Below are 19,217 nucleotides of genomic sequence, written 5' to 3'. Positions count from 1 at the left end.
GATCAAAGATTTAGATCAGGAAGGGACCTCAGAGGCCATTTCAGCTCTATAGATGAAACCTATGTGTTGTCTCCCCCTATTAATTACAATAACAGTAATAGTAATAATAATGCAGGCAGCTAGGTGGCAGTGGATCGAATTCTCAGCCCTGAGTCAGGAAGACCTGAATTCAAATCCAGCCTCAGATACCTTGCTAGTTGTGTCACCCTGGGCAAGTCACTTAACCTTTGTTTGCCTTAATCCACTGAGAGGAAATGGCAAATCATTCCAGTATTCTTGCCAAGAAAGCCACGTGGGATCACAAAGAGTCAGACTGGAACAACAACAAAAAGTAATAGTAACAGTAATAATAATAATAGCATTTATATATCCCTTTAAGGTTTGCAAAGTGCTTTACAAATAGTATCTCATTTGATCTTCACAAGAACCCTGGGAAGTAGGTGCTATTATCATTCCCATTTAACAGATGAGGAAACTGAGGCAAAAAGATTTCAGAAGATAAGTGGTCCCACTTACTAACTGTTAAATTACTCACTGTTAAGTGTCTAAGGCAGAGATGGAGAACCTGCAGCCTCAAGGCCACATATGACCTTCTAGGTCCTTGGCTGTGGCCCTTTGACTGAATCCAAACTTCACAGAACAAATCCCCTTAATAAAAGGATTTGTTCTGTAAAACTTGGCCACAGGTTCTCTACCCCTAGTTTAAGGTAAGATTCAAACTCAGGTCTTCCTTACTCCAGGTCTAGCCCTCTCTATACACTGTGCTGCCTGGAAAAAAGGGAGTCTTACTTCCAGGTTTGTATTCTTGAACACAGTAAGCACTTAATCAAAGCTTTTTCATTCACTCATTTATCTAGTCCAATCCTTTCATTTTGGTGAGGGAAACTGAGGTTCTGGAAGTTAAGTGACTTGGCCAAGGTCACACAAGTAGTAAGTTGCAGAGATGGGACTTGAATCCCGATCTTGTGATTCCAAAGCCAATTCTCTTTCCACTATATTACAATGAATTAAAGGAAATACTTCAAATCCATTCTCCTTAGAGGATGTTGTAAAAATATTTTGATGTGTTTTTGTTTTCCTATAATGGTTATTGTAATAATGGTAATAAGGGTAATGGGGTGGCTAGAGTCTTCTCAATGGGCCAGAGAAACTGTCATTAGAGCCAATCTGATGGAGCTTCAGAACGTTTTCCCTTTTTGTGGGACTGAGCTTGCCTAGCACAGAGGAGGCAATTACAAAGACATGTTTCTTGAACTGAAATGAATTGCATTGAGATGAGGAGTAGAAAAGTGTTTTATAGAAGTAAATTCATAAATCCAAAGATGATATGCACCAAGGCTTTAAAGAGGATAGAAGAGATAAACATTGACTTTGAGTCTATTTTAGGAAGTAATTAAAAAATATCTGAATATCAAGTGATGGCGTTTAGGATACTTGCTATTTCTAAAATGTTATTACAAGCATCTTTCTGTTTAAAGCCACAGCCAAGGCATCCTGACAGACCTGTGGTGGACTATTGCCCTGCTCCATTAGAACAGCACTGCTGCTCTGTGGGTCAGGTCATGGTTTTATTGAAAAGACTCTAACTCTTGCCAGTACAGGGCTCAATGTGACATTCGCAACAGAAGGGCTATTTGCTGGGGTATATGAATGACGGATGTTATCTATAAGGTGTTGGCTTAATTAAATACTAGGTAGATAAGGAAAAGGCACGAAAAGACTTACTCTGTAGTCACTGGATGTCACGTAGAAGATGGGGAGAAAGGCCAGCCAGATGATGCAGGTGGTGTACATGGTAAAACCGATGAACTTGGCTTCATTGAAGTTTTCGGGGCACTTTCGCGTTTTGAAGGCGTACACAGTACATAAGATCACCAGGACCACATCGTAGGAAAGTGAAATCAGCATACTGGAATCTTTGACATTGCATTTTAAGATCACTGTTTCCCTCTTCTCAGGTAGGGTATACCTTCGTGTGCCTGGGGCCTCTAGGATGAGCCACACAGACACCACTACGATCTGTACCAGGATCAGACTCAGGCAGATGAAGACCTGAGAGCTAGGGCTGATGAATTTCGGCCTCTGAGCACCATTCTTGACCCCATTAAATATGCGGGCAATGCAGTTTGTCTTTGTCAGTAGGGCTGCATAACATACTGCGAAGGAGCTGCCTAAACCCAGGCGTCGGAGAGTACAGATGACAGGTGACGGCTTAGCGATAAAAAAGAATGTCATGCAATAAGAAAGACCTACTCCAAAGAGTAAGATGTAGCAGAGCTCCCGGCCTGATGCTTTGACCAAAGGTGTGTTGTTGTGCTTGATAAACACTGTCACAACCATGGAGGTACACACAAAGCCCAAACACGCAATAGTGACGGGACCAATGGCCCAAGCATCTTCCCACTTGATATAGTCTTCTGGAAGGTCAAAACAGCCAGACAGGTCTGGGGTGGGCCACTGCCCAGGCCCACAGTCCACACAGGTGAACTCATCAGCTAAGTACTCATAGGCTTCACAGGGAATACAGATCCAGCAGCAGACATCCCCTGGTTGCATATTCTTCATTTCATTAGGAGCACAAGGGTCACTGCACTGGGAAGTGGGGATCGCATTTCGGGACCAGTGGATTGAATTGACATCCAATGATAAAGTTTCAGCCCAGTGACCAACCTTCAGGTAGGAGTATTTGCCACCAATATCCTGGAAATTGAATACGTTGTATCTACCCATTCCATCTCCAAAAGTGTCAAACTTGACAACGCTATCTATTCCTTTGTTTGGATTGAATGGAGCTGTGAAATGCAAATTGAAAGAGAAAAGAATATGGTTTAGATGTATCCAGCTTTTTTTTTTTACTCAACTAGTCATTAGTAATCTTTCAGAAGATCTAATTTAGCATACAGATTCTAAGACTAAAATAAGCATTTAATCAACTATGTATTGAAAGCATTAGTCTAAGAGATAGAGCCATTCCAACCAAATTACCAAATTCATTCTGTTTACTTAGTATATATTTTTCGTTGACTCACCTGCATACATGATTTTTTCCTCCTAGTATAATGTAAGCTCAGTGAAGAAAGGGACTATTTTATTTTGTATTCATTATCTGTAGGATGAACATAGTGCCTGGCTTTTAGTGTACACTTATTATGCTCTTGCGGAATGAATGGAGGCATGCATGAATGAATGAATAAATAGTTTTGAAAGATTTCTGACAGGAGATACTGCTTGATACCAAGAAGAATTCTCTCATCTCCGCTATTCATTTATTGCTCTGGAAAGTTATTCTGGTTTTGGCCCTGGATTTGGAGTCAGAAGATTTTGGTGCAAATCCTGGCTGTGCCATTTAATAGCTATGGGGTGTTGGGCAAGTGAGGTAACCTTACTGAATCTTTTGCTTGTAGTAGAGGGAAAGCATAGTTGCATCACCTATCTCACAGAGTTCTTGTGAGGAAGGGACTTCACAACTTTAAAGAGGTACATAAATATGAGCTTTTATTTTGGTGGTAATTGTAATTATTAATATTTCTGCAGAGGCAGCTTGGCATAGTGGATAGAGAACAGGCTTCAGTTAGAAAGATATCTTGGGATAAAGATTTGCCTCTGACACATGCTGTCTGATTGGCTGTGGGCAAGTCACTTAACCTCTCAATCTCTCCAGACAGCTCTCTAATATCTTTAGCTTTGATGCCTTGTTTTGAAAATAGATTCACTTGAAAAGTTTTTGAATCAGAGCAATGTGGACATAAGTGACAAACCCTCCCAGGTACATAGATAGAAATGAGGCATTTGTATCTCTTCAGTATATGATGTCTCAAAAATTTCAGCGCTGATCTAAGCTTGAATAACTTCAGAAATATAAATAAGTTAGTGACATGTTTCTTTTTAAAATTCAATGCAACCATTGTCTCCTGCCATACATAGGTCTGGTTGATTTTCAAACTGCAAAAACTTTCCTCAGCTGCTGCGCAGTGACTGAGATCACACTCATAATCATAGCCTTAAAGTCACTCGAAAAATGATGTTTTGATGCACATATGACCTTTTTGATGTGACCCCCAGAAGAAAAAGGCTAATGGATGCAGATCAGGTGACTGAGGTGACCAAGCAAGGGAACCTCCTCAACCAATCCTCTGGTCTGAGAAAATGTTATCCAGAAACTTGCAATGCAATGCAAGATGACTGGGTGCTCCATCTTGTTAAAATTAACATTTTATTATTCAGAGTTCACAAAGGTAAATAAGGGTAAATAAATTTAAACAAATAAACTTTCAAGTGGATGCTTTTTCATAAATCTGTAGCAATTATACTTCTGAAGTTATTAAAGTTAAAACTACATTAAGACTTTTGGGACAGCTTGTAGTATAGTTTGGGGATGGGGTGGGATAAGCATTTATAGAGCCTACTATGTGCCAGGAACTGTGCTAAGGGCTTTACAAATATCTCATTTAATCCTCATGACAATCCTGTGAGGTAGATGCTGTTATTACCCCATATTTTTTTACAGTTGAGTAAATTGAGACAGAGGTTGCAACAGGCACAGCATCACATAGCTAGTAAATGTCTGAGGCTGGATGTGAACTTAGGTATTCTTAACTTGAGGCCCTGTGTTCTATCTTCTGTGCCACTTACATGATTCTGCATGAGGAGCCTTACTGCTAGGGAGGCAGCTTGACTCATTGGAGGGAGTGCAGAAATTAGAGCCCACTAGGCCTGGCTTTGAATTCTACTTCTGATATTTGCAATCTATATAATCTAGGGGTAATTTACTCCCTTTGCCTCAGTTTCTCCATCTGTAAAAAAAGAATAATAGTATCTGGGATATCTAGCTCAGAAGGTTGTTGTGAGGCTGAAAAAAATGGGGATGCAAAAAATAAATAATATAAGTTAATGATAAGGAAGAATTAAACTGAACTTCATTTTTTTCCCCCTCTTCAGTAAAAGAAAAACAAATGCCCCTTTTTAGAGTCTGACTACAAGATGGCACTTAACAGTTCTTCAGTACAAAGTGCACTGGGAAGAATACTAGACAAAGTCAAGAAAGACCCTAGTTCTAATCCTGCTTTGATACCTACTAGCTAGTAGGTGGTGACTATAGACAAGGCGTAGAACCTCTCAGAGACTCAGTTTCCTCATCTGTAATTTTTTTTTGGTATGTTTTTGGATGATATCAGTGAAGGGAGCTCTAGCTAAGGAGCTCTCCCAATGAAGACTATCCCATGGCAAGCCACGGCATGCATGTCTCCTTCTATTTACAGGGAGATGCCTGGGAACGTCGAGAAGTCCAATGATTTTTGTAAGGTTAAACAGCTAATCTATGTCAGAGGCAGAGCTTGAAAGCCAGTCTTCTTGACTCTAAGGCCAGCTTTCTATCCACTGTACCACACTGATACCATGCTGTGACCCTCTCTGGAGAATGGGGATAAAACTGTAGTGTGTCCCAAAAGTGGTGGTAAAGTTTTAAGCCAATATAAATTTTAAACTGCATTAAGACTTTTGGGGCTAGGTGGCACAGTGGATAGAGTACTGGGCCTGGAGTCAGGAAGACTCAACTTCCTGAGCTCAAATCTGGCCTTAGACACTTACTAGCTGTGTGACCCTGGGCAAGTTACTTAAACCTCTTTGCCTCAGTTTCCTTATTTGTAAAATGAGCTGGAGAAGGAAATGGCAAATTTCTCCAGTATCTTTGCCAGGAAAACCCCAAATAGGGTCACAAACAGTCTGACACGACTAAAAAAATGACTGAACAACAAGACTTCTGGGTCACTTTGTACTACCTGCGATACCTATCACACAGGTTTTTAAGGAGTCAAATGAGATAAGACATGTAAAGTGCTCTGTAAGTATCAGCTGTTATTATTGTCAGTCAGTTACTGCCATGGTCACATTTCATTATTCATAAGAATTAATGGATATTTTAGAAGCCACTAACAGCCACTTGGGTTCCCTTTTATATCACCCAGTTATTTCCCAATTTACATTGCATATATTTTACAAGGAATCCTTGGAAGAAAATGAGTAACTTTTGATAGCTGGGTCAGTAGAAGAGACAAGATGAAATAGTGTTTCCTTTAAAAGACCCTGAAGAAGGTTATGGGTTAAATGGGGCTTTAATATTGTAGCTGCAGGGAATAAAGTCTTTCCCAAATATCTGAGAGCAAGCTGATTTGAGGATGGAAGCAATTTTAAAAAATGAACCTTTGGCAGGCCACAATTAATTTGCCTGCTGATTATGAACAGAATCATGGAAGTCTTAGTTCCTTGATATTTATCATCTGAGCTTGACAGCTGGGGCTGGGTGACACGTAGATGTCCCCAGGTGCTCAGTCTCACATATGAAAAATGCTCCCTAAGTACAAAAGCTGCACAAAAAAATAATGTGAGTATTTGGGTGAAAGGATATTTAAAGAGCATCACTTCTCAGAGTGTTCATGGTTTTAGAAAGGGACTATCAGACCTTCTTTTGCTTCCCTGAAAAATCAATACTGTTAATGGTTCATACATACTCCTCTTATTCCTTTTCTCTGGTTCATGTCATTGTTGAGATACTCCTACACTCAAATCTGATGCTATTAGCTTGGGAGATAGAAGGGGGAAAATATGAAAGGAGTTTCTTTTGCCTCAGTTTAAGGGTGTATATTCTTCTTGGCATAGTGGGTTCAGGCTAACCTTCCTTAGGCTTTATTTCCTCTGGAATTAATTTTCTGCTGAGACTTAATAGGAAACTACCTGGGTCTTCTATTAGATGCTTATTAGTTGGAAGCCTCAAGAGAGCATCCTGAAGATTTGGGAGAGGCTGTAGTTAAAGGGATCTAATGTCTTCCTATAATTGTATCACATTCCTAAATTCATACTCCCTCACTCTTCCATCTCTACCTCCTCTAATTTGCTGTGTCTCTCATGTTATACCCCTACTCAATATACTTTGTTGTTCAGTTGTGTCTGACTCTTCAGGACTCCATAAACCACAATGAGGATGGTTTTCTTGGCAAAGATACTAGAGTGATTTGTCATTTCTTTCTCCAGTGATTTAAGGCAAACAGAGGTTAAGTGATTCTTCCAGGATTACACAGCTAGTGTCTGAGACTGGATTTGAACTCAGGTCTTCCTGACTCCAGGCCCCAGTACTCTATCCACCTAGCTGCCTCCTTCATGAAACTTTTTCTGATCCCTATACCTGCTAATTGTCCCCTCAATTACCTTGTATTTATTTCATCCATATCAATGCACATGGACGTTTCCAATAAAGGAACATAAACTCCTTGAGAGGCCCTTTTCCTTTTGTCTTTGTATCTCCATTGCCTAGCACAGTTTGAAGTACAAACAAATGCTTGTTGATTGGTTGTTCTCCTATATCAAGTTCTATCTCCCTAAATGCAGCTCTGCTATGGGAAAGTCTTTTAATTTTATTAATATTTTTAGGAAGTCACTTAAATAACCCAAATCTTCTGTCTATGTTTCTCTGAAATTAACTATCACATACACGAGTAATTAGACATGTTATAAATAGTTACTAATGTATGAGAGCAGTTTCAGAAGGCTGCTTTGCTTCTTGTGATTAATTTTACATGTATTAACAGGACATTATTCACAATAAGTAAGGCTGTTTGTATATTAAAAATATTAGATTATGCAGTTGGACTATATTATAGGATCATGGGAAAATAGATCTGGTGTTGGAAGGGGTCTTAGAGATCATCTAGTCAAACTCCTTAATTTTACAGCTGAGGAAGTTGAGGCCCAGCGCACTGAAGTGAAGTAAGCAGCAGAGTTAAAATTTGAACCCAGGTCCTTTGACTTCAAATCCATTGCTTGTTATAATGGTACTACTAGTAGCAAAATGCTAAGATTTTGGGAAAGAAAGGGAATGAAAGACTCAAAAAGTCAATTAGACCATTCCCTCCTTCTCTTTCCATAGAGTCCCCAAAGCAATACTTCATTTGGCTGCTCACAATACTAAAGGGTACCCCATCTTTACACAAAAAGAATGTATTCCAAGCCATTGATAACAAATTCTAATGTCTCCTTTTTCCAACAGCTGACAATTTTAAGCGAGATGGCATATTTGCTTTAGGAATAGGGCATGGCATTGAAATTAACAAGGCAAGATTTGGAAGAAGATCCTTCTGGCCCAAGCACACAATTCAGATGCACCTTGAATATTTTTCACATGCCATTCCAGCAGTTTTGTTGTCAGACTAACCTGATGTCCAGAAAAGCATTGACTGGCATGTTAAGGATACTAATTTCTTAAGTCATCCTTCCTTGCTTCAGTTTCTTGAGAAAAGGAAAGAAAACTCCTTGAGAGTGAGAAAGAGAGTCTCTCTTCCTGGCACTTGCAAATCTTGGCTATTTCGCTTCAGAAGATAGATCAATTATGCAAAACTCCTTAAGTTTCACTAGATGGTGCTACAAAAGCTTCCATCCTCTTCTGACAAAAGAAAAAGGCCACATAGTTTTCATGGATTTTTTCGTAAGTAGTATAGCATAACAGGTGGGAAAACTTGAGACAACATCTCAGATATAGTGTCTATACAGATTAAGAGACAGATATTCCCGGGACAGTTTTAAGGACTTATATTTTCTTGTCAATGTCACAAACTAAATTCATCTTGCTCTTAGTGAGATGAACTGTTTTGAATTCAATTTAAACTGTATCCTGGGGACCTTTTTCCACTGATGGATAAATCTATTTCTCACATTCACAATCCACCTCTAATAAGCCTAGTGGAAAGAGTATTGCATGGGGAGTCAGGAAGATCTTAGTTTGAATTCCTTTTCAGACACTTAATAACTGGGTGACCCCAGGCAAGTCACTTTACACTTGAGTCTCAGTTTCGTCAGGTACAGTGTAGATAGAGTGCTGGCCTGAAATTAGGAAGACTCATCACAAGTTCAAATCTGACCTCAGATACTTACTTAGTTGTGTGACCCTGGGTAAATCATGTAACTCTGTTTGCCTCAGTTTCCTCATCTGTAAAATGAGCTAGAGAAGGAAATGGCAGATCACTCTAGTGTCTCTGCCAAGAAAACCCCAAATGGGGTCACAAAGAGTTGGCCATAACCGAAACGCCTCAACAACAACAAGAAGAATAGATATAATAATTGTAATACTTATCTCACAAGATTATCCTGAGAATTATGTCAGAGAATGCATGAAAAGTGCTTTGCAAGATTTATAACCTTGAGTAAATGTCATTTATTACAAGCCTATGATCAACCCAAAGCAACATGGTGAAGTGGGTACAATTTGTCTTTCTCACAGTATCTGGTGCCTTCATGTTGACTTCAGGATACCCCCAAGTCCTCTACTGTGTCACTTCTACCCAGACCTGCTCTGCCTGAAGACAACCTATGCTCTAACAATGTTCACTGCCTCCCACCTTTCCAGTCTTGTTACACTTTACTGCCCTCAGAATACGCTAGTGACACAGGTATTCCTCACAGTTGACATTGCATTTTTTGTCTTCATACCTTTGACTGGGCTGTTTCCTAAGCTTAGAAAGGTTTCCCTCCTCACTTCCTGGCTTCCCTGTCTTACTTCAAGACTCAGCTCAAATCCCACCATCCACAGGCAGCCTTTCCTGTTCTCTCCCCACTCCCATTCTTCTGTTTCTCCAGGACCTTCCCTTGGAGATTACCTCCCACATACTGTTGGTACACACTTCACATGAGGTCTCTCCCATTAGAATTTGAGTTCCTTGTGAGCAGAAATTGCTTTTCCCCTTTCTTTGTATCTCTTGAGCTTAGGACAGGATCTGGAGCAAAGTAACCACTTCATAAATGCTTATTGACTGACTTGATCTTTTCTTTCCCTTCCCATCATAGAAATGTTGTTATCTTACTTATTCTCTGAGGAAATTCTGTATGATAAATAAAACTGAACTGTTGTTCAGTCATGTCAGACTTTTTGCGACCTCATTTGGGGTCTTCTTGGCAAAGATACTGGAGTGGTTTGCCATTTCCTTTTCCAGCTCTTTTACGGGTGAGGAAACTGAGGCAAAATGTCTGTGGCCAGACTTGAATTAGGAAGATGAGTCTTCCTGACCCCAGGCTGGGCACTCTATCTGTCATGCCACCTAGCTGCTCATCTTGTAGAGAGTGCTAAATGTCCAGAACAGGGCTGCTCACAGGGTACTTAGTATTGTTTCAAACTTCGTGTTGAGAAGTTTTGGGTTCAAGTCTTGTGTCTGACGCACACTGGTTGTGTAGCCCTGAGTAAGTCACAGCCTAATGCTCTGGGCAACTCTCTAAGACTATAAGTTAAATTATATATGTAAGATATATCAACTATAAGTTAAATAGCAGGTGCAAATCTGTATTGCTAGAGGGAGTTTTCTTAGTTGGAGATTTTTATACTAACGAAATCATAAGTCAAGTTTTTTTTAAAAATTGGCCCCATTTATCACCCATTTAGATAGCTCTCACTTCATTTTTTTGTATTAGCTTACTCATCTGTAAAATGGGAATAATCATATATATGTGTATGTATATACACATATTTGTGTATGCATATACCTCACAAGGCTGTTGTAGAGAAGAAAGTTTGTTATTAGAGGCCTGATGCTTCCTACCTGTGTGATCAGCCTCTGTGGATCTTAAGCTCTTCCTATGACTATATAATCCCCAGTATCCCACCAATCACAGAATCTCAGAGTTGCAAGGGAGCTCAGAGGCCACCTATCCCAAACCATACCTGAAAAAAGGATCCCCTTTGCAGCATGCTTCGGAAGTGATGAACAAACTTTTTGTTAATGACCTCGAGTACAGAAGAATCCAATTTCTTCCTGAGGTAGCCCATTCTACTTTGTGAAACTTTAATTTTTAGGAAGATTTTCCTTATACCAAGCCTAAAATTGTCTCTCTTCAGTTTCTACTCATTACCCTCTTGCCTCACTTCCCACTTCCTCCTTCTACTGCTCAGTCTCTCCTGGAATCTCCATTTTGAGGAAGGTCTCAGGCCAGCTAGCCTTCATTTTTTGGATTTCACCACCAAGCCTCACTCCATTGCTTTTCAGCTCCCACTTTTGTGTCAGTAGGGAATGTCTATCTTTTCACTTGGGTTTGTACCCTTATCACTTATTGTACTACCTAGCACATGGTAAGCATTTAATAAATGCATGTTGACTTGACTCTCGGGTCAAGCAGGACAAATTCCATCCTCTTCCATATGACAATCTTTAAAATATTTGAAGGCAGCTATCACATTTCCCCTAAGTCTTGTCTTCTTCAAATTGTAATATCCTCATGTCTTTCAAACAACATACCATGAACTTGAGGCCTTAACTATCCTTCTGGACACTGAAGTTTATCAACACTCTTCGTAAAATACAGTATCCAGAATTGTGAATGCAATACTCCCGATGTGTCTGACCATAGCAGAATACAGCGATACCATTACCTCTTGCATCCTTGAAAACCATTGCCTCTTCTGATACTGCCTAAGATTGTTTTAGCTTTCTGAGCTTCCATATCAAACAATTAACTCATGTTAAGCTTGTAGTTCAATGAAATCTCTAGCTCTTTTTTTCACATTAACAGCTTTTTAGTTATTCCTCCCCCATCTTCAACTTGTGAACTTGATTTTTAAACTGAAATGTTAAGATTTTATGTTTCATTACATTATATTTCATATTTGTCAAATTTTCAAAATCTTTTCTGTCATCCAATGTATGAGCTCTGTGTTTCTGCAAATTTGATAAAATTTGATAAGTATGCCATCTATACCTTTATCCAAGTCACTGACAAAAGTGGTAAATGGCCTAGGGCCAGGCACAGATGCCCAGAGCAAGCAACGGAATCCTTCCTGCCAAGATGATATTGAACCATTACTCTTTGAGTGTGACTATACCACCATGCTGAATCCATCTAGCTCTCTAGCCCATATTTCTACATATTCACCCACAAATAATATAAGACATTGTCAAGCCACTTTTAAAAAATTTAGGTAAATGAGATATTAGTTAGATAACTGTATGACCTGAAACTAGATTTATTTAAATTTTATCATTTCTACATGCTATGGTAAACTTGAATCTGCTTTAGAATGGTAATTTATAAAAACACATCTCTCAACAGTTTTTGTTTTTAAAAAAAGAATCATTTTGATTTCCCCTCAAATTGGAACCCCAAAAGATGAACATTTCAGGCAGTAGCAGACCATGGAGAAAGGGAAATTTGGGGAGAATGACCAGGAGTACCTTGGGATGCTCTTCAAGTAATAACATACAGGTGGCTCAGAGTAAGCCCTTGATTAAGATTTTTGGGCACCTGTCATGAGGACAAGTTTTCAACACCAAGAATTCCTTTGAAGGATGAAAATAAAAGAAAATAAAATCTTAAATACAGGAATGTCTGTGAAAAGGCCTTTGTGGGAAATTGTTTCATTCCAAGAACACAGAATTTAAAAATATTGAGCCCCTTTCTTGGTCATTTTGTCCCTACTTCAATGTGTAGACACTTATCTAAAGGAGGATCAATTATAGATTCTTGGTTCCCAGAATGCCATGTTGGTACTTGCACTAACAAAGGAGATTAATTTGGGATTGAATGGCAAACAGGTCATAGAAGCTATTCTTTGTGGTCCCCCCCCCCTTTTTTGAAGTTGCAGTGGGGAAGTACCACCTTAAGCTTTATGAGATCTTTCCTTCAAGATAATTTTTAGGATTTGTGTGGCACCTTTTGAAAAGCTACAGTCACTTTCTGAACCTTGCCTTTGATAACACTGATTAACATCAGTGTTAAGAAATATACATGCTGTAGATTATTTACAGTTTTGACTTGCTTCCAAAGCCAGGCCCATGGCTCTGCAGGTGTTCTCAGCATGAGTTCTTCACTCATCTTCCCCCTCAGTGGCCCATCCCAGTTTTTCCAAATGCACTCCTTGCTTTTTCCCATTGTCACTCATGCAGCCCTTACTGTCAGTCTCTTCCTCTCTCTGGAAATAGCAGTCAGCCCAGTTGGGTTTCTCCTTACTGTCAATCACTTCTCAGTGAAGAAGAAAATTCCTGTCTTTAGATACACTAAGTGACATATAGTATTCTTTATAGATTGGAACCCATGGAGAAAATAATGATTCTGTGGAGAGAGTTAACTGTGACTGACTATGGGAATTTTCACATATGCGCCTAGCTACTGTTGGATTATCTCCAGAATGAATATTAGCAGCCAGAGAGGCTGTTTGGCTTGATAACTCTCATCAAAAGGTGTTGGTTCCTTGCGGGGATGGCAATTGTGGGTGCTGCAGTCTGAGGGAAAGTTGGCATAGCACAGCAAAATATTGTGCAGGATAATGAATTCAGATCCCACCTTCCATGCTTGCTATCTGTGCGACCTTGGTCCAGACATTAGACTTCTCTGAGACTCAGTTTCTCCTTTTTTTTTTTTGTAAAATGAAGAGGATAGACTAGATGACTTTTGTTTATGTGCATGTGTGTTTTACGTGGAATTTTGTTAAATTGTAGAGAATAAGTAAAAAGAGAAAAAGTATCACCGAAGAAAAGCTGAATAGAACCCCACCTTCATGATTTTTTAAAAGAATCCCCAAACTTCCATTCCCATTGCCTGCTCTATCTGTTGTGTTAAAACCCTAAATATTACAGAAATGTGCTACCTTGAGTGACAGCTGGAAAGTGAAACTCCATTTGAACAGAAAGTGAAACTAGCTGAAAAAAAACCCCATTCAGTGGAGAAATAATAAGTCAACGGTCCAAACTATGAAAAGCACATTTGGAAGAAGAAGAAAAAAGCAGTAGCAAGATTAATCATTGTAGGAGCTTAATCACAGTAAGAGAGGAAGAATTTTTAAAATAGGATTTTTCCACTTTCAGCAAACAATGTCCCTCCTCCTCTCATAAAAAGAGGGGCAGAGTGGCAATTTCATTCAGTTTCTGAGGTTGAACTTTCTGAAGATAAGCAGCCTGGCTTAGAATTGAATAAACTGCCATTTCAATAGGTGAGGCCAAATTAATTTCCATTCTGTATTTCCTTGCTGTGGAGATGTATGGAATGGATAGTTTTCTTTTAGCTTTTTCTGGAGTATCATGTCAAGGGAACACAAGGGAATATAAATTACTCTCCTAAACCATACCATTCTACTGTTAATCTGTCAGCTACTTTCTAAAGTAATGTACCATAGCAGGATTCTTTGTCCTGACAGGCAAGGGCTAATTTACAGAATTTTACAATTGGAAGTGACCTTGAAAGGTCATACCATCCATTCCTCTACCTTTTATTTATTCTTTCTTCATGTATATACATACACATATGTATAAATATAGATATATGTATGTGTTATCCCCTCTGATAAGAAGTTAAGCTCCTTGGGGGCAGGGATTGTTTTATTTTTGAAATGTGCATCCCTACCATCTAGCACAGTGTTTGACACATAGCAGGCACAAAATAAATGATTGCTGATTGATCCATAAAAGGCTATAACTCTGGGCAAATTCTTGTCATGATAAAAAACAGAGTTAAAATAACCTGAGTGGAAAATAATGGCTTTTTTATTTTCTTCTCTTAACTTACACTTGCTGTAACTGATATTTTGCATGCCCTTTGGTATAAATCTCATGGCGATCACAGATCAAATTCTTTTGTTGTAGAAAATATTTATGAAAATTAATTGATTCTGGGATCATTCCAACTCAGATGAGTCACACACTCTAATACCATATTTGCATCAAGAACAAGTATGAGAAACACTTCAATGTGTACACAATCCTATACCACAGAGTAGCCTTTTAGGCAAAATTGCTTCCTTGTAAAACTTACTGGCTACCTACATTTGCAGGAGTCCTCTCTTCCATTTACTTCCCCCTTATATTTTTACCCTGACAGACATCATGACAAAGTAGATAGAAGGTTGACCTTGGAATGAGGATTCCTGGGTGAAAATTTGGCCTCTGACATATAGCCAGCTCTATGTCCATGTGCAAGTCTCTTAACCTTTCAGGTTATCAGCCAACTTATCAAGATAGATATTTTTAGTGTGTGTATGTGTGTCTGTGTCTATGTGTATGTGTGTGTTAGATCTTTGGCATTCTGGGGAAGCCTATGAACCCATTTTCAGAATAACGTTTTTAAAGTCACAACTGAAGGAATTGTTAAATATCAGTTAGAGGTTAGTGTAAGCAAAGAGTTTTTTTTTCCTAACCAAGTTCAATAACACCTTGAAATCTATTGTTGAATCCTTCCATGAACCCCAGATTAGGAACTCCTTCCCTAAGATATTAAGTTAAAAACACAAATTGCTGATCTGTCATGATGAAGGAAGATTTTACACTTTAAGTTTTCTACATGGATAAAATTTGAAGACCAAACCAAAATTTTTTTCACCCTAAAAATCACAGGTGAGAGAGAATTGTGAAGACAGTTTAGTCTTGTTGTGTAGACTCTTTAGCTGTAGAATTTTAAAAAGGCTTTGAGGAACTGACCATGAATGTATCAATATGCACGTATGTCATTATCAGGATTAGTTTTACGCCAAAGTATTAAACTGGCAAAGTTTGTCTTTAGCACTCCCAGCCTACTCTTTTTGTTCTTTCTCGCCTTTAAGCAGTCAGCTAATAAAAAATTAATAAGGGCCTACTGTGCGCCAGGTGCTCTGCTATGCTAAGCACTAGGGAAATAAAGACACGCAAAAGACAGTCACTGCTCTCAGGGATCCCACAGTTTAATGGGGGAAGCAACATTAAGAAAACTATCTGCAAACCTATATATGTATATATAGATATATATATTATATATGGAGACAGAGAAAGAGAGAGAGAGCGACAGAGAGAGAGAGAGGAAGAGGGAGAGAGAGAGGGACAGAGAAGGAGAGGGAGATAGAGGGAGAGGGAGAGAGAGGGAGAGAGGGGGAGAGAGAAAGAGAGAGAGAGAGAGAGAGAGAGAGAGAGAGAGAGAGAGAGAGAGAGAGAGAGAGAGAGAGAGAGAGAGAAGAGAAAAGAAGAGAGAGAGAATGAATAAATTGGAGATAATCAATAGAGGGAAGCTGATAGCATTAAGAGGGATCAGTCAAAGAATTCTTGTAGAAGATGAGATTTTAGCTGGTACTTAAAAGAAGCCAGGGAAACCAAAAGTTAGAGATGAGGAGAGCGGTTTATACAATAACAACACTGAAAAAACAAACAACTCTGAAAGCTGAAAGAAATATGATCAATACAACGATGATTCAAGGACCAGTGATGAAACATGCTCTCCATTACAGAGAAGTGATGGATTTAGGGTGCAGAATGAGATGTATCTACTTTTGTGTACAACTACTGAGGGAATTTGTTTTGCTTGACTACACATATTTGTTAAAAGACTTCTCCCCCCACCCCATACCCCATGGGATGGGAGTAGAAGAGAAAATAAATAGATTTCTGCTCATTTTTTTTTAATAGAGATGGAGGTGGTGGTAGGGGAGGTGCTACAGATGTGAAGTATTGCATGCATTTTCAGATAAGGTCATTGTGTTATTAGTTTTATTTAACTGTTTTACATCTTTCTCTCCCCTCCATCAAGGCACTCAGTAACCATGTTCTCTTTTAAGTTCATTAACCACAATGTCAAAGAATTATAGATTTAGAGTTGGAAGAAACCTCAGAGGCCTCCAAACTTCTCATTTTACAAAGAAGAAAACTGAGGTACAGGGAAGTTGAGACTTGCCCAAGGTCACACACACTTAATAAGGAACAGAAGCAAGATATAAACATAGGTCCTCAAAAGCCAGGGTATTGGCTTTTTCCAATTTCTCATAGGACTTCCCCTTAATAAGCAGCTTTTTCCAGGAGTCTACATTTTATTTATTTATTTATTTATATTTATTTTTTTAGGCAATTGGGGTTAAGTGACTTGCCCAGGGTCACACGGCTAGTAAGTGTCAAGTGTTTCTTTTGAACTCAGGTCCTCCTGACTTCAGGGTCAATGGTCTATCTGCTATGCCACCTAGCTGCTCCGAGGAGTCTACATTTTAAAGGAGGATATTGGGAGAGGGCCACAATTATGAAAGACATGATGAAGGGCAAGCCCATTGCCTAGATACATCTGCATATGAAAAGGAAGGAGTATGGCTGGGTAGGTAGAGGAGGCAATGACCTTTCTTCTAGCTAATCAAACTGAGGCCACTAAGTAGGCAGCAGATTAAAATATAATTAGGAAATATTTAGTAAAATGAAGAAAAATAGAGTAAAACATAGATAATGTTAATTAGTGGTTTTTCTAAGTTAATATGTGGCCCACAGGGATTCCTCTGTATGATTTAGTGATACCCAGTTTCTGTTTGACGTTGACATCACTGCTCTACATTGTTTTGTCCCTATACTTTTTTCCTGCTAATTTATCTATGTGAAAGAAATGAAATGCTTTCTGTTTGGGAAACTGGGGAAGATTCAACCCTAAAACTGGCAGTTAGAGGCAAATGGCCCTTACATACTGTACAATATTTCCTCAGAGATTAAATTAGAAAGTTTAGGGAATGTTCGCCATGTTAGAATTACATCTCTCACAGAGCCCTCCTAACTCTCAAGCACAATCAATCACTGTTTGTCGTTGTTTAGTAGAGTCTTATGACTCAGTGACCCTGTGGTCAATGGCATGCCAATACTGTCCATTGGGTTTTCTTGGCAAACACATTGGAGTGGTTTGCCATTTTCTTCTCCAATGGATTAAGGCAAACAGAAGTTAAGTGACTTGCTCAGGGTCACACAGCTAGTAAGTGTCTGAGGCCAAATTTGAACTCAGGTCATCCTGACTCCAGGCCTAGTGCTCTATCCACTGAGCCACCAGCTGCCTCCAACCAGTAAATTTAGTTAAAATTAAAGAAAATTTGACCTTGCAGACATTATTTACTTAGCTATAAGTGTCTCTTGGCTCTGGGGATTGAAAATCTTTTGCTGGGGAGATGAAAGATCCAGTAGCCAAGACTTTGGGGGAACAAGGCTGTTCATTCCATAAGGGAAAAAGTAAGGTAATTTTTCCCATTTGTTTGCTTTCCAATCTGTGGTTGGAGATCTTTTGTAAAAGAGCTGTAAGGAAATCCAGTTTTGAATTGAAAGAGAATGAGGTAGATATCAAAGACTTTAGTTGAAGCCAGAAGGTGGAAGTAGAGCCCTGTCGAGTGGCTTTGCATCTAGCAGAGACTGTGCATCTAGCCTAGTCCAGTGAATCATCTGACAGAGACTTCCTACATGTTTAATGGAGTGACATACGGCAAAGGCCAGCCTAGAGAAGGCCTGGTGGGAGAAAGTGACATGACAGCACAAAAAGAGATCAGTAGCCCTCAATCTGGCAGGTGGGAGATTCCCCTTGGCCCTTATGCCCTCTATGAGATGCCCTTCCACACATGGGACCCCTTGTCAGCATGTTCCCTGTGTGAATGTGTCTCTCTGAATGATTCCCTGTGCGCCTATTCTACCCACTAAAGGTAGATGTATTTGTGGGAGAGTCTGTGTGGCGCGTAGAATGCTGAGCCTACAGTCAGGAAGACTTATCTTTGTTAGTTCAAATCTGGCCTCAGACATTTACAGTTGTGTGACCCTGGGCAAGTTACTTAACCCTGTTTGCCTCAGTTTCTGCATCTGTAAAATGAGTGGGAGAAGGAAATGGCAAATCATTCTAGGATTTTTGCCAAAAAAAACAAACAAACACAAATGGGGTTGGATATGACTGAAAATGACTGCACACCAACTGTCCCAGGTTTATGAAGGAAATGTTTCATTACTGCTTTTTAAGACTTACTACTTATCACATGATTTCATTGAATATCTTTGCATTAAACTCACAGCTCAAAGGTAGATACTTAGGTGGCACAGTGTTAGATAGAGTGCCAGGCCTGGATTTGGGAGGACCTGAGTTAAAATCTGGCCTCACACACTAGCTGTGTGACCCTGGGTGAGTCATTTAACCGTGTTTGCCTCAGTTTCCTCATCTGTAAAATGAGTTGAAGAAGGAAATGGCAACCACTCCAGTATCTTTGCCAATAAAATCCCAAATGGGATCATGAAGAGTCAGACACAACTGAAAGGACTGCACAACAACAATACTAAGGTAAGGACTTGTAAGCTGAGGTTTGGGTGGATGTAAACCCACAGCATATCTTAAATCTGGCATAGAATTAGCTGGGTGATTTGCACTGTGGATTGGCGGGACACCCTCAGTCACTACACACGAATCATTGATACTAGAAATTCAGATATTGCTATTGCTGAGAGACATATTGTTGATGGGGAAGG

The 19,217-nt window shown here is 39.4% G+C and overlaps 1 protein-coding gene across 1 annotated transcript in view; it reads right to left on the bottom strand.

Annotated features, from left to right (window-relative positions):
* GRM3 (glutamate metabotropic receptor 3) overlaps positions 1 to 19,217 on the bottom strand; it is a 121,895-nt gene that overhangs the window by 29,299 nt on the left and 73,379 nt on the right. The window contains exon 3 of the mRNA XM_027838513.1: positions 1,726 to 2,792. Coding sequence (XP_027694314.1) covers positions 1,726 to 2,792 — 1,067 coding nt within the window. The remainder of the gene's footprint in view (positions 1 to 1,725; positions 2,793 to 19,217) is intronic.

This window comes from Vombatus ursinus, unplaced genomic scaffold (genome assembly GCF_900497805.2).
Source record: "Vombatus ursinus unplaced genomic scaffold, bare-nosed wombat genome assembly UNPS02014830.1, whole genome shotgun sequence".
In the NCBI taxonomy this organism is placed as follows: Eukaryota; Metazoa; Chordata; class Mammalia; order Diprotodontia; family Vombatidae; genus Vombatus; species Vombatus ursinus.
Note: the sequence above shows the minus strand (reverse complement) of the source record. Positions and strands in the feature narration are given on the sequence as shown.